Consider the following 16,189-nt stretch of genomic DNA (forward strand, 5'->3'; position numbering starts at 1 on the left):
TAGTCTGTATTCACAAAAAGAAAAGGAGTACTTGTGGCACCTTAGAGATTAACAAATTTATTTGAGCATAAGATCACGAAAGCTTATGCTCAAATTAATTCGTTAATCTCTAAGGTGCCACAAGTACTCCTTATCTCCTGCTTGTACTTCAAAATACCCCATAGAACCCTTACACAGGGCATAGTGTATTTAAAGCACTGTACAGACAGTGACTAAACTCACAAGTATTAGCCTCATTTTACAGATAGGGGAGAATAGGTAAATGGGTATTTATGCTATCTTAAGCTTTAGAAAACATAGCCCTCATGAGACTTGCTACAAATATAGACTGCAGGACAGTTGTATGAGAATGAACTAAATATAAAAGGACATGCATCTGGAAGAGTGCTAGGATGTGGTTTCTCACTTCAGGCACTGCCAGCAAAACATTTTAATTGAACATGCTGTGCTTGTTTGTGGAAAAATGACTAAAGTGACATATTCACAAATTTAAGGAATAGCTTTTTGAGATTCACTTTACATTAAGAACCTTTTCATCATTAAAATAACTCTCTCCTTCCCCCCCCCCCAACATACCTGGGTGTCTGCGATGTAACACTATCATGCTGAACCTCAGAATTATTTCTAGGTATCACCTTTAAGATTTAATATGGGAAGGTTACTTTAAAGAGCACTAAAGCAAAACAGTATAAATGGAGGGAAAATTTTTTAGAGAAGGTTATGTAGTACTTTCTGTTCAGTATTGCACCACTGGCCTTCATAATAACTGGGTAGATTGCAGCAAAAGTGTTGTAATAAACTGTCAAAGTTTGACATTTCAGTCTATTATAGGCTTCTAATTCAGTTATTTTCATTGGAAATTGCTACAGTATTAAAAAACAAAGACATAGGTGAAAGGCTGTCTGTCTACTGCTGTCTAGTAGTAGTGTTTGCTACCGAGTTTGAAGAGTGCTTAGTCCAGTGGGGCCCGATCCTTGATTGATTCCTAAGTACTACAGTAATAAACATGATTAATCCTTAATATCTGCTACTCCTAGTCTAGAGAATGAGAAATAGAGATGAAGATTGCCTTTAAAAGTTTGGTTTTCCTTGAATGACGGTCACAAAGAACTTCTTAAGAGAAAATGCTCAAACTTTTCAGGCAATATAAGAAATAAAAGTATACTCTAATCACAACAAGCAGTTCTGATAACAAGAAGGAAAGGGAGTGGAGCATGAGATTGAGACCCATGTTCTAGTCCTAGCTCTGACACTTGTTTAGGCCTTGCTCATATTCAGAGTTGCATGATTTAATTTTAATTAAATTTAAAAACAGGTTCAGAACGGTGAGGCTATTTGATTCATTTTAAACCAGGATTCTATTAATGTTATCTTAACTCAATAAGGAGTCAAACAAAATCAGAATAAACCAGTTTAAGTTTACTTGAGTTTACCCATTAAACTGGTTTTGTACTAGTTCAACTAAATCAGTTTAAAATCACACACTTAATTCAATTGTTGCAATTTGTATAGAGACAAGACCTCAGTGCCAACTTGGGCAACTCACTTTCTTTTCCTGAGGTCTGATCTACACTTGAAAATTAGATATGTCAGCGTTGCTCAGAGCTGTGAAAAATGTTGCGTCTTGAGCACCGTAGTTAGGTCAACCTAACCCCCACTGTAGATGCAGCTAAGTCGATGGAAGTTTTCTTCTGAGAGGTGCATTAACTACCGTTAGTGTAGGAAGCATCTATGCTATAGCGTTACCATGGTACAGCTGCAGAGCTGTAGTGTAGACATACCCTGAGTGTGTGTCCCCATCCTTTTAAAAAGGGATAATTCTTTATCTCCCTCACAGGAATGTTGAGACTTACCGTATGTCTACACTACAAATGGGATTGGTCCTGCTTTGAGCAGGGGGTTGGACTGGATGACCTCCTGAGGTCCCTTCCAACCCCGATCTTCTATGATTCTAATGCTACAGTGGTGCAGCTGCAGCACTGGAACTGCGCCGCTGTATTGCTCTAGTGTAGACTTGCACAAAAGGACTTTCATTGGATACTGTGTTTGGGGAACTGGTTTAACATAACACAGAAAATAATCCGCTGGTATCAGCTGCATTTCCACTGGGCTTCTGGTTTAATTGTATTGGTGTATATGTATACTGGCAAACCTTTTCAAGTATAGATAGGTAGGCTGGTATTTTCAAAAGTACCCAGCGTTGACTGGCCGCCTACTTTGAAAATCCAAACCCGTGATATTGTGGAGTGCTTTGAGGTCCTATACAAGTATGAAGTGACCAAATGATTTTCTTTTTCAAAGCACTTGAGACAGATTGACTTCTGAAGCGTATCGGAAGGAGCAGCCATGCTTATGGAATATTGACTTCTTTTCACTGATGCTCCTTTTCTTCGTGCAAATGATACTTTTTAAAAAAGGATTTTAGGTAAATTAATAGGGATTAATTCTGCCTTTAGATACTCGTGCTCATGCAGGGCTCCTATTATGGCCAACTGTACATGTACCAGGGGCATAATTAGGCTTTCATATTATGCACAGTGTATACATGTTACTATCATAACAAAAAACCTCTGTTTGATACGGAAATGGTCCGCGGGCCCCCCCCCCCCTCCCCCCAGTTGAAGAGCAGGAAACTTGTTTTTTTTAAACTTCTCCAGTGTTGATCTCTTGCTGTTTTCTGGTGTAAAGAACACTGGAACTATAGAGGAATATTATCACTGATGGATGTACGTGACATTTTAAATTGTATGCTTTACATGTCTGCAGAGATCAGTTGATCCTTGAGAGGATAATTTTGAAATCTGAAGCTATGCAACTGTAGCCTCTAATATTCTTTAAAACTTGGCAAAATAATATTAAATTAAACAAACTGTATTGATATAACTTTGACTTGAACCTACAAGTTGATGTGTTTTTAAAATGGTCTAAATGCCATTCTTGCTGTGATTAAGATGGTATTACAGCCTATGGGCTGCAGTTGCTTACTGCTTTGAGGCCCTAGCAATAGCTATTCCCATTAGGGAAAGGGCTGTCTCTCTTTTCGTTTTCTGTTTGTACAGTGCCTAGCACATTAGGTTTCTTGGCTGCAGCTAGGACTCCTAGGTACTACAATAAGGCACACAAATAGTGCTGATAACAGACATTGCTTCGGCTTTAAATCTGAATCTCTTTTTGCTTGGGTGAATATGTTTGAACGATGTGTGGAGTGTGGAATCCAGTATCCTAAGAACTGGTACTGAGAGACTTCAGTAAGGCTGGTTGGAAAATTTTCCAGAAAAACTGTTTTTTGGATGCAAAACTGTATCTTCAACAAATTATTTTTGCAAAATATATCTGTTTTCTCCTCGGAAAAAACAATCAAAATCATTTGGCTGGAAAACTTTAGATTTTGTCTGAAAACTCATTTATGTGGAACATTTCAATGAAAATAAGAGTGTTTTCATCCGATTTCTGCAGGAAAGAATTTGGATCACTTCTAGCTGTGTGTTAATACACTTACACATGTTAAAAACTAGTTATGAAAGTAGCATTGGATGTCAATGGTACTTGCTGTCAGTTGTGGACTGCATCTTTATTTTTGATACTTGTAGTTTAGACAACATTAAAGAGATAATGTTTCAGTATGAAATAATGTGCATTCATGTTGTTGAAAGGATTCCAAATATCTTACAAACTTCATAAATACAACTTCACCATAGAAATGCAGCGAGGCCAACAAACAGCACATAACATGCTCCTCAAGAATGGGGGAATGGGAAATTTGAACTGAGCGAATAGAACCCTTTCCTCTTACAAAAAGTGCTATGGGATCTTCAATTATATACAGAGCAGACAGGACCTTTAGTTCCTGAGACGACTCCACACTAGTATAGTGTGTCATACTTGGTTTATCCTCCTTGGAAGGATCAAAAGTTGAGTTGATCCTGTTTGGGAGTTGAATCTGTGATCTGGGGAGTTGAAACCTGCTGCTTGTATAACTCGGCCACCCTCATCAGCGTTATAGACAATTGTAGGACCACAAACAAGACATCTGACAACTGTTTGTTTAATAGTGTGTATGTATCTACTTTTATGAAGACTTATAAAAGACAAAATGCCAGTTCAGCTTTACAATTTTTTTTTTCAAAGGTGATTGGCAAAGGAAATGAAATTGGACTTGTGCCCTTCTTTTCCTTTATTATAAGTGTGTGGGTTTTCTTCCTTTTCTCTCCCTCCCGCCCCCCAGCCTGTAATTTACCTTTTAGAAATATCAGGATCTCAAGTCTGGCGGGCTGGAGGACTGGAAGGCAATGTTAGGGTTTGTCTGCCCTGGGAAGTTTTACAAGTTAAAATGACATAGTTATACCAGGTTTCAGAGTAGCAGCCGTGTTAGTCTGTATTCGCAAAAGGAAAAGGAGTACTTGTGGCACCTTAGAGACTAACAAATTTATTAGAGCATAAGCTTTCGTGAGCTACAGCTCACTTCATCACTACACAGAAGAGGTGTAATTCCCCTGTGGAAGATGGCTGCCCTCCCTTTCTTCGTGTGTTTTTCTTCAGACACAGAAGATTTTATTTGGAGTTAACAACCATAGTTAGTTCATCCCATCCATTTGGAATACCAAGGAATGTGATTAAAAATAACTTCTGTTTTGAATTTCAGTGCCATTGAAGCAGAATGAAGTAAATTGCTAAATTGATTGTGTTGTTTTGCCCCACAAGTGAGTTCTCTGGTGTGTGCAGCATAATTATGGAGGTACTTATTTGCACTGTTGGGGCTGTTACACCATTGATTCCCATCCACACTGGCATTCCACCAGTTGAGAATGGGACAGTGGCAGATGATGTCATGGGAAACATTGCTTGGAGCAAGCATGATCCAAATGTGACCATCTGTGGTGTGTTAAGAGCATTTTTGGGTGTGGAGGTATGGCATGTTACAGAGCATACAAAGAGGACTATATGGTGGTTAGTAGGTCAAATTCGCTGCTTAGTCAATGACTTGGTTTCTGGTTTCTTTTGTTAGGTTTTACTCCTTAGGTATTTTGTGGCTGCTGCCATCCCTGGAAAGTTCAAGGATTTTCACATCTGAGGCCATGTCTACACTAGCACTTATGTCGGCAAAACTTCTGTTGCTCAGGCGTGTGAAAAAACACCCCCCTGAGTGACATAGGTTTTGCTGGCATCAGCGCTTATGTACACAGCACTGTGTTGGCAGGAGACACTCTGCCACTGAGGTAGCTACCACCACTCGTTGAGCTGGTTTTATGATGTTGACAGGAGTGCTCTCTCCTGTCGGCATAAAATGGTGAGCGATCTTACAGTGGCACAGCTATATTTTAAGCTTGTAAGTGTAGACATGGCCTGAGTCTGAAGCTACACTTGCTTGTACACTTGGCTACACTTGCGAGTTACAGTGCAATAAAGGAGCCCTGGGCGCCCTAGCTCGCTATCCGTCCACGCTGGCAAGGCACGTTGAGTGCTCTGTCTCCGTGGCTACAGCGCTGCTGGTACTCCACCTCGGCGAGTGGAATAACGTTTGCTGTGCCACCACTAGAGTGCCGTGGCACCAGTGTGGATGCCCTGGTCTGTTGTTGCATTGTGATTGGCCTCCAGAAGTATCTCACAATGCCTGTTCTAGCCGCTCTGGTCATCACTTTGAACTCTACTGCCCTGCCCTCAGGTGACCAACCATCAGACCCTCCTTTTAAATTCTCTGGGAATTTTGAAAATCCCCTTCCTGTTTGCTCAGCCAGGCGTGGAGTGCTCTCAGTGCAACTTGCCAGGTGACCATGCCTCCACATGCCAGGCAATCACCAGTATGGAGCAATGGTGAGGTGCTGGACCTCATCAGTGTTTGGGGGGAGGAAGCTGTCTAGTCCCAGTTGCACTCCAGCCATAGGAATTACGATACCTTTGGGCAGGTATCAAGAGCCATGCTGGAAAGGGGCCATGAACGGGACACACTGCAGTGCAGGGTTAAAGTGAAGGAGCTGCAGAATGCCTACCGCAAAGGCCAAGAGGCAAACGGCCGCTTCAGTGCTATCCCTGTGGCCTGTGGTTTTTACAAAGAGCTGGATGTGATACTTGGGGGCGATCCTATCCTCATGCCGAATACCACCATGGACACCTCAGAGGCCAGTGCAACAAGGCAGGAGGAGGAGCAGCAAAGCGGGAGTGAGGGTGCTCCAGCCGAGGAAGACACCCCAGAATCCCTAGATGCATGCAGCCAGGAGCTGTTCTCAAGCCAGGAGGAAGGTAGCTAGTCATGGCAGCCGGTGCTTGGGGAAGGACAAACACCAGAGGAGGTTTCCGGTAAGCGGCTTTTATTTTGGGAAGGAAGTTATTTGGTGCAGGCTCTTGGGGTGAGGAGGGTTATGGCCGCATGCATGCCTAGATGCGGAATAGGGCGTTGAGGTGCGCTCTCACATCATGGTAATCGGCCTCAGTGATCTCTTCAAAGGTTTCAGCCAGAACTTGGACAATGCGCTTGTGCAGGAGAGCCACTGTGGTCCTTGTCCCAGTCAGGCTAACTTGTCCGTGCCATTGTGCCGTGAGGGGCTATGGGACTATTGCCTCACACAGACAAGTTGCATATGGGCTAGGGCGGAAGCCGCATTGCAGTAGAAGATCCTCCCTTGCTTCCCTGGTCACCCTCAGCAGTGAGATATCTTCCAGGACAAACTCCTGTGGAAAATATGGGGACAGTGTTCAGTATAGGGGTCCCCTGCCGCTGTTGGCTCTCCCCAAGGCACAGAAACCAAGAGGACAGTACAGCCGTGAAACAATTAGTCATGCTTGACCCTGTGCTTACTCACCATTTTGGGGCTCCCCTGGGTTATGTGTGCTCGATTTGGGACAGGCAAATTATGCTATTGTGTAGACTGTGCTTGGCCTTGAATACGGGGGAATCATTGCTCTGTCTGGTGTGAACAGTGCTGCCTCTGTTAAGTGTTGCATTTTGCCTTTACAGATGCAACCTTGAGATCTCAGCCGTTCGTGTTATCAACGGCCGAGAGGCTGCAAAGAATCAGGAAGAAGCCATGTAGAAGCAAAGAGGATATGCTGCATGAAGTCAAGCAGCATTCAACCAATGAAAATAAAAAGGTGCAGGAGTGGCGGGAGAGTGAAAGGAGGGTCCACCAGCAGAATGCGGATTGCTGGCACCAAAGCACAGAGTGGCTGATAAGCATCATGGAGCGCCAAGTGGACTTGATCCAGGCACTCATAGCCATGCAGGTGGAGCACTACCGCCCCTGCCCCCGCCCTGCAGCCCTTGTCCCAAAACTTTCCTTTTTGCCACCATGTCACTTCCAGATCACTTTCCCCAACATCCGGATTCTTGCCTCCAACATCTGTAGCTTCACCACCCATCCCTAAAAATTACAACCCTTACCCACTTCACTCAACCCCCATCACCATGCAGTATAGCCATCCTGAAGTGAAGCACGCATTGATCAGCACTCCAGACAGGACACACGCAAATCTGTGATTGTACCGTTCCGTTCCCCACCCCACCCCATCTCACCTCCTTGCCCTTTGTGTTTCACAAGCAGTTGTGTTGTGTTTCTTTTCAATAAATTGATTTTTTGGCTTTGAAAACATTATTATTGCATAACATAAAAGAAACCTTAGCCCAGGAAAAAAGGCACTGCAAGTCAGTGCATCATACATAGCAAACACAGATTCCTACCACACTTCGCTCCAGTGCAGAGCACCACACCAGACATTACTGTTGGCTTTCAGCCTCAAATTGCTCCCTCAAGGCATCCCTAATCCTTGCAGCCCCATGCCGGGCCCCTCTAATAGCCCTGGTCTCTGGCTGTTCAAATTCAGCCTCCAGGTGTTGAACCTCCGAGTTCCATGCCTGAGTGAATCTTTCACCCTTCCCTTCACAAATGTTATGGAGGGTACGGCACGCGGATATAACCGCGGGGATGCTGTTATCGGCCAGGTCCAGCTTCCCATACAGAGAGTACCAGCGACTCTTTAAATGGCCAAAAGCACACTCCATAGTCATTCTGCACCAGCTCAGCTTGTTGTTGAACCCACTCCTTGCCGTTGTCAAGGCTCTCTGTGTAGGGTTTAATGAACCACGGCATTAAAGAGTAAGCAGGGTCTCCAAGGATCACAATGGGCATTTCGACTTCCCCTACGGTGATCTTCTGGTCTGGGAAAAAAGTCCCAGCTTGCAGCTTCTTGAAAAGGGGAGTGTTACGAAAGATGAGTGCGTCATGCACCTTTCCGGGCCACCATGCGTTAATGTCGATGAAATGCCCACGGTGATCCACAAGTACCTGGAGAACCGTAGAGAAATAGCCCTTCGGATTAATGTACTTGGACGCTAGGTGGGTTGGTGCCAGAATTGGAATATGCGTCCCATCTATCGCCCCTCCACAGTTAGGGAAACCCATTTGTGCAAAGCCAGGCACAATATCCTGCACCTTACCCGGAGTCACGGTTCTTCTGAGCAGGATGCGATCAATGACCCTGCAAGCTTGCATTAGCAGGATTCCAATGGTCGACTTCCCCACTCCAAACTGGTTAACGATCGATTGGTAGCTGTCTGGAGTTGCCAGATTGCAATAGCCACCCACTTCTCCACCATCAGGGCAGCTCTCAATCTCGTGTCCTTGTTCCGCAGGGTCGGGGCGAGCTCCTCACACAGTCCCATGAAAGTGGCTTTTCTCATCCAAAAGTTCTGCAGCCACTGCTCGTGATCCCAGTTTTGCATGACGATGTGATCCCACCACTCCGTGCTTGTTTCCTGAGCCCAAAAGCGGCATTCCACGGTGATGAGCATGTCCTTGAATGCCACAAGCAAACTCGTGTCATTTGCGTTACTCGAGTAGATATCGTCCTCACTGTCTCTTTAGATCTTAAGGAATAACTCAACTGCCAAACGTGACGTGCTGGCAAGACTCGCCAGCATATTCCTCAGCAGTTCGGACTCCATTCCCGCAGACCGAAAGGGAAGACAGCGCACAATACAAAAACCGTTGAAAGATGGTGCCAATTGTGGACGGAATCAAAGGAAATGCTGGGATGTGAAGCGATGCATCACGGGGCGTTGGGATAGGACCCAGAATGCCCTGCACTCCCCGCCCCCTTCTCACAAGCCACAGTGCCAGAATGGGAAGAGGTGCTCTGTGGGATAGCTGCCCACAATGCACCGCTCCCAATGCCGCTGCAAGTGCCGCAAATATGGCCATGCCAGTGCGCTTGCAGCTGTCGATGTAGACAGACTGCAGCACTTTCTCTGCTGCGCTGTATGAAGGCGGGTTTAACTCACAGCGCTCTACATCTGCAAGTGTAGCCATGCCCTGAGACTACTGATCCCAGACAGCTTGACTCTTCACAGTTACAGCCTTAAGTTCTCAAAAAGAAAAGTACTTGTGGCACCTTAGAGACTAACAAATTTATTTGAGCATAAGCTTTCGTGAGCTACAGCTCACTTCATCGGAAGCATTCAGTGGAAAATACAGTGGGGAGATTTATATACACACACAGAGAACATGAAACAATGGGTTTTATCATACACACTGTAAGGAGAGTGATCACTCTCACGAAAGCTTATGCTCAAATAAATTTGTTAGTCTCTAAGGTGCCACAAATACTACTTTTCTTTTTGCGAATACAGACTAACCCGGCTGCTACTCTGAAACCAGCCTTAAGTTCTGACATTCTAAAAATAAACCCCCTTCCTGACAGTCTAAAGAGCATAGTTTCTTTTATATCTGTGCCTGAGTAGTAGGTTAACAGATGTTTGCCCTTCCTTATCTCTAGCCCCTTTCATTGTCGTCTCAGATTCCTGTTCAAACCAGTACCTAATTAAAATATTACCTGTGGGTGTTCAGGTTGCAGGGCATGTGGATTTGCTCCCACAGTAGTTGTCCTTTACCACATGCTGAAATTTGGTTTTTAAAAGTAAGACTTGATGTTTTGAAGCCAAATTTAAAACTGGGTATGTATAATAGGAAACCTACGTATCCCCAAATTTAGCTGTGAGAAATATGGATTTGGATTGTGTATAACCTCCATACCACTGAGAGAGAATTCAGAAATCAGTAAAAGTCTATTAGCTATGTGTGTGCATATACAGGCTATACGGACTAAATAATATATATACTATATGTATAAGTGATCGCTATGTCACAAATGCATTCTATCATGCGTATTTGATCACTTTGCCTGAGTCTGCCCTTGGACAACTTTTAAAATTTCAAACGTCCCCCATCTTTCTTTTAAATCATTTTGCATTTAAATGTTTCCTCTTTTCCTCAAATGTGGAATTTCCTACCCACAAGCCCTTCAAAAATTATCCTGTCTGAGGCCCAGGATGGAAAATTCAGAACTTGGAAGCTCAGTGCTTGCTTTTTGCTCAGGAAAGTCATTTTAATTTAAAAAAAAAAAAAAAGTTATGACTCTTAGGGTTATTTTTAGAGGTTTCTCTGTCTCCTTCTGAGCCCTTTACAGTTGAACTCTTGGTAACTATGGCTCTGGGCTTTGCAGGATGGATACAATAAAATATTTAGAACCTCCCATAATTTTCCTAAAACAGTTTTCTGTAACATGTGGCATATGCAGAAGGGTTTTATTGGCACTCATATGGAATGAGACCTGCAGAACTCACTTGTGGCTTTACCTAAGTAATGTGGTATCTCAAACACATACCAGTAGAAGCTTTGTGTCACACAATCCTGTGCGTGTGTGTGTAACACAATGGACAATTTCAATGGCTTTATAGTGGTAGAAAGGCCTCAATGTAGCTGGTGTTTGGTGTTGCCAGTTTTTATCACTAATATCCATTCTTATTGTTTAGTTGATAGTTTATTTTAAAAAGCCATTTGCTGATCTAGAATCCTATTCCACATATGGAGATGTAAGCATGTGCCAGATGCTCAGTGGATGAAATCAACTGTTTGTTATGTAACTTGCATTCAAACACCCACCTCACACTAATCCCCAAGGGTATTGACTATAACATTTCTTATTTTCAAGAAGTGAAGGTGAAATAAGTGGAAGGGCAGTTTTTTAAAAACCTTTTAGTGGTCTGTGGAAACTCAAGAAAACCTATTTTCTTAAGCATAAGAAGCTTTGTTGTCTCTCAAGAAATGTACATTTTGAATATATTAACTGCCCTGGGTGGCAATTAAGGATTCCTGCCTCTCTGTAACTCCTAATCTACTTTAGAAGGTTGAGTCCTGTAATCTTTGGGGATTGATATGAATGGTGTTCTCCAGATGTCTGTCTGAAACTGCTTCTCTTCTCTCTCTCTTCCCCCTCCCCTTTAATTTCAGGACAAACACCATGATGCTGCTCATGAAATCATTGAGACAATTCGGTAAGTGTTCAATGCAGAACTGGACAGAACCTTTTCTTCCATGTTGGTATTACTGTATGTCTCAAATTAGACATTGGGTGTGGGGGAGGAGAGGGGAACAAATACAAGGGAAGATAGCAATCTAATTATGCTGTAGCAGAACTAAACCTGGACACTAATCAGAATTGCATTACAACTCTGTAAATTCACGCGATGCAGTAACTTCTCCTCCCCATGCCCCCAATTTAATCTTAGTCTGAAACAAACTGTTCTAGTCTGCAGTTGTTCTAAATGAAATTGTACAACAGTATCAAATTGTATGTTTGTTTGTTTTTTTGTTTTTTTTATAATGAGGATTTTTAAAATTCAGTCTTTGGAAGCATAAGGCTAGGAACTTAAACAAACAAGCGAAACACCACCACCATCTATGGTCTCTTCTTAGGTTCTGGCCCAATTTAAGCTTACGCTGTTCACTTCTATTTCTTAAAATAGTTCACTGTGGCTACAACTGGGCAGTGGCACTGGCACTCAGAAGGGTCAGGCGTGCTGCCTGCCTGAGCATAGTGGAGCTGCATCAGTGGGAGGGTGTGGATGAAATATTACTGGAAAGAAGGCAGAGTGTAAGAGGGTTGAATGTTTTCAGGCACCACTACAGCCACATGCAGTTTGTGACACAGCAATAATTCATACTCACTGTGGTTTTGGCAGCCTTGAGGAAAAAGTTGCTGGGTAGGAACACTCCCTAATATGACGGGGTTTTTTGTTTATCCACAACAGAGAGTCCTATTTTAAAATTTTCAAGCATACTTCCCCTGCGTTTGTGGATAGAAAATGTTATCCCTGTTAAGGGACCGTGGTTTAGCCTTGTTCCTTGACATTTCTTTTTTTAATCCACAAAGGCCTTGTCTGAAACTTTTTCAACCATTTCTGACAGCAGTTCAGCGGTAGTAACATTAGTAAGGTTGGGAGCCCTAGCTCTCTGGCTCTTGACATCTGTTTTCAGTAGTACATCAGTTTGACTTGCTCTGAGCAGGTTTAACTGCTACGCTACTGAAAGTGGCTGCTGGAGTAGCAGTCATCTGCACTCGGACTTTCTATGTGCACACCAGCCAATGGCAAGAAGAGTCATTGCTAGAACACAGTTTGGCCACAATCATGTTTCATAGCTTTATTATAAAAATGGGGATTTCTGTAGTGCATACAGAGCTTTAACATACTTTTGTAACGATCAGTCTTACCCGTGTACCAAATTAACCACAGTGAATGCTTGTTGCTTATGCTAGTAAGCTGTCCTATGGAGGTGTGAGGTGGGAGGATATAGAGCTGACCACTGGCTTGAAAAGTTGTGATATGAATAGTTGTTTGCTGCATACTGGCCTAGTTTGTGGGGAAAAAAATTGTAGAGAGAAAAAAAGTGAGGTTTTAAGGAGGGGAGTCTTCATTAGAAGAACAGAAAGAAATGTAGTTCACAGATACTTACCTTTATGCCTTTTTGTAAGGTGCTGAATGTCCTAAAGAGCAATGAGAAGAGGAATATTAGTGATTTAAGATTGTCATTTGGATACTAAATGCCCATCTCTCACATTGGCTGTTTGGGACGTTTTGGACACTTTAACCTATTCAAAATAAAATCAGGTCACCTTTCAGCATAGTAAAGTGAGAAAAGTGATTTTACTGAAATGGCACTTTTAATCAACAGATCTGCTTCCTGTACACATGCAATCATGTCTTATGACTTTGTCTAAAATGTGGTTCTTTTTTGGTGCGTATTTTTGCTACGATCAGTTCCACTGCAAAGTGAACACAGAGATGGAGGGGAGAGAACCTGGAATCTTTATCAGTAAATCTATTAACATAGGGCATGTCTATACATACAGCTGCAGTGCACGTGGTGAAGATGCTCTCTACCGACGGGAGAGCTCTCCCATCGTCATAGAAAACCCACCTCCGTGAGCAGTATAAGTTATGTCGGTGGGAAAACCTCTCCCACTGACATAGTGCTGTGCACATGAAAGCTTATGTCAGTCTAACTTATGTCGCTTGGGGGGTGGAATATTCACACTCCTAAGCGACATAAGGTTTGCTGACACAGGCTGTAGTGTAGACATAGCCTAAGTTTCAGTTGCATACTCTTTTAGCCAGGGTGATCCACAAGCCAGAAAGAACTCAGCTTGACTGTCAGATCCTTGGTTGTCACAATGACAGTTTCAGAAATGTTCTTTTTAGTAAGCTGACCAAATTGGATACAAAAGTGGAGATGATAAACATGGAACCCCACGAAACCATTGTTGGAGTCCTTATAGGGCCACAAAGCATAGAGGTATAACTCTTTAACGTTTCTCTTTTGAAAAAAACGAAACAAATGCTATATAGTATTCGAGGAATCAATCTGTCCATAATATCAAGACCTAAGAGGAAGAAAATGTGGTTCCCAATGGTATTATGTAGAGCACTCTGGATTTTGGATGATGCTTCAGATCACTGTTTCTCAGTTTGATGATTAGAAAGGAAAGGGTGTGAAACCCCTTTTTCTGATGTGGCTTCCCTGGCCCTTTACAAAGACTTTGTTGCTCCAGTAACTTGCCATCCAGATTGTGGCCCTCATGGTTAGTTTTTAAGTTGTCTTTGAAAATAATTAACTTTTTCACATTTGAAATGAAATGCAGAACTCTGTATTTCTTTTGCCAGATTTAGCTTGTCAGATATCCTGGTAGTGGCCTCAGTTTTCCATTTCTAATATGAGCAGAATACAGGGCTGTATTAATCCTGAAAAAACCACATGCCTTTAAAAAATCAAACAACAAAAACATCAAAACCACTATCAAGTCTATTTCAAGCTGGGTCACCTAAGTGGAAATACAGTACACTGCATTGGTAGAGGGCGAAAGCGCCCCCTCACACCAACTCTTTTGAAGGTTTCATTTGTGCTGAGGACTGCTGTGCATTTTCAGACATCAAGTTGCAGGAGATGACTTGTATCTACGTGTGGCAAAATAGACAAGTAGCTTTGTCTAAGGAAGTGGTTGTTCATAACTTTTTAAAAAAATAAATGCATTTCAGAATGATTTTCTGTGCTTCACATTTCCCATTAGATTAGCATTAGCTGTGGCTTTTATTTTTACATCAACTAAGTATATTTGTCACTTCATTGTGAAGTCAAAATGGAGTTCATGTCTATTCAAGAGCTTTATAGTTCTGCCAGTGGTAATGGGCACTTAACTTCATATTCACTCTTGTGTTGAATAAGAACTCTTCCAGCCCCATAATTAGCATTTTGTGATGTCTACCTCGCTTCTCACAATATTGCAGTCTTTCATGCTTTCTGTAACACTGTCTTTAATGTATAGGAATGTCAGTTTTAGAATCCAGGCGGATTGCTGCTTCAGTAAAAATAAAAACTGCCTCGTTAAACACTAATGTAAAAGATTTGGGGGTCTGTTGTATTCTGATTCTTGTCTCATTGCAGGTGGGTCTGTGAAGAAATCCCAGATCTCAAGCTTGCTATGGAAAATTATGTTTTAATTGACTATGATACAAAAAGGTGAGAGGAACTCCCCCTTCCCCAAAAGGGCAGGCCTAAATGGCTTGTTGTGAATTGGTCTAAGAATAACTAATTACCGACACTGCAAACTGAGCTGAAGTTTTCTTTTAGAACTGGCTTCAGACTCTACAAAGTTATTTTGGTAGGAAATGTGTAACAGGAGTATTGGCAACGGCTGCTGGATTTAAGGACATAATTGGAAACTTCACATAGCAGAAAGCTGAGCTGGTGTACGTTGGAATTACTCACCCTGAAACAATGATCTGTATCTGTGCTGTTGGGCTAAAGCCAGCATTCGGAATCTGAATGGCATTGAAGTTTCTGCTTTTGTAGTAACTAAGAATTCGTGTTGGGAAAACGCTATGCCAGAGCTGCCCATGGCACTACTGATTTTTCTCTCCATGTTTGTGGAAGGTTAATTTTCCCCACTCCTCTCCTATTCAGAATCAAATATGAGTGGCGACACTATAAAAACAGAGTTTCAACTCAAACTGTTCCTACAGCCTTTGTCTCTGGAGAAGCAGGAGCAGTGCCTGATTCACAGAACTATGTGAAAACACGTACTACATGGACTGGCTTGACAGGGTTGTGTTGTAGTCTGCTCTGTGGGTAGAGATTGGGAGGGACAGAATCTAACCCTATGGAATTCTTTTGTTTGTAATAAGTTCGTTTGGAGACAGTTGAGAGATTCTATATTTTTGGCTCAATTTGACTGCACTAACTGAAAATGGAAATGGAGATGACACTTGCCTGCAGCCAAGTTGTGATTTATGAAAATCCATGGAATTTCTTTTATGGAAAAGATCTAAGTTCATCGGTGTCCACAAAGTGATCATGTCTCCTGAGTGGGATTGAGACAGGTGAAACTGAATCAGGTCCTAATTCAGCGTTAACTCTTTGAGCACCTGGATGGCTTTTGCAATGTAAAAGGACCGCTCTTTGGTGCTATATTATTCCTTTTATTTTATATGGTCTCATCCTACTAGCCCCTCCAGCCTCCCAAGGAATTAAATAGGAGTAGTGAGTGCTCAGTACCTCTTAATGTCAGCTCTATGGTTTATATGCTGATATTGTAATACAGTAATTTTGTAGTACTGGTGGGATATGTATAGGTGTGCAGCCTCACTTTTTGTCAACAATGATACTGAATAAGAGAAGAAACAATCTGTCCTCAACCACACCTCACTTATTTCTCAGAAGCTGTTCAAAGAAGCCATAAACCTGTCATCCTGTTTAATCAGTTTATTTTCCTTGGGGGGGGGGGGGCAGAATTCTTTGAAAAGTTAATCCTAGAAGATTGGCTGCAGTGCTGCAAATGCAGAGACTAGGAATGAAAACCAGTGCAT

The 16,189-nt window shown here is 42.5% G+C and overlaps 2 protein-coding genes across 17 annotated transcripts in view; one reads left to right on the top strand and one right to left on the bottom strand.

Moving 5' to 3' along the window:
• DOT1L (DOT1 like histone lysine methyltransferase) overlaps positions 1-16,189 on the top strand; it is a 123,831-nt gene that overhangs the window by 38,874 nt on the left and 68,768 nt on the right. For all 16 annotated transcript variants that reach the window (XM_038384309.2, XM_038384299.2, XM_043502755.1 and 13 more), the window contains exons 2-3: positions 11,280-11,323; positions 14,769-14,843. In XM_038384309.2, the coding sequence (XP_038240237.1) occupies positions 14,806-14,843 (38 nt within the window). In that variant the 5' untranslated portion in view covers positions 11,280-11,323; positions 14,769-14,805. The remainder of the gene's footprint in view (positions 1-11,279; positions 11,324-14,768; positions 14,844-16,189) is intronic.
• The window catches only part of PLEKHJ1 (pleckstrin homology domain containing J1), a 92,982-nt gene continuing 87,025 nt past the window's right edge, over positions 10,233-16,189 (bottom strand). The window contains exons 7-8 of the mRNA XM_043502761.1: positions 12,783-12,813; positions 10,233-12,679 (exon numbers count right to left, since the gene is read on the bottom strand). Coding sequence (XP_043358696.1) covers positions 12,582-12,679; positions 12,783-12,813 — 129 coding nt within the window. The 3' untranslated portion in view covers positions 10,233-12,581. The remainder of the gene's footprint in view (positions 12,680-12,782; positions 12,814-16,189) is intronic.

The sequence above is a fragment of the Dermochelys coriacea genome, chromosome 25, assembly GCF_009764565.3.
Source record: "Dermochelys coriacea isolate rDerCor1 chromosome 25, rDerCor1.pri.v4, whole genome shotgun sequence".
In the NCBI taxonomy this organism is placed as follows: Eukaryota; Metazoa; Chordata; order Testudines; family Dermochelyidae; genus Dermochelys; species Dermochelys coriacea.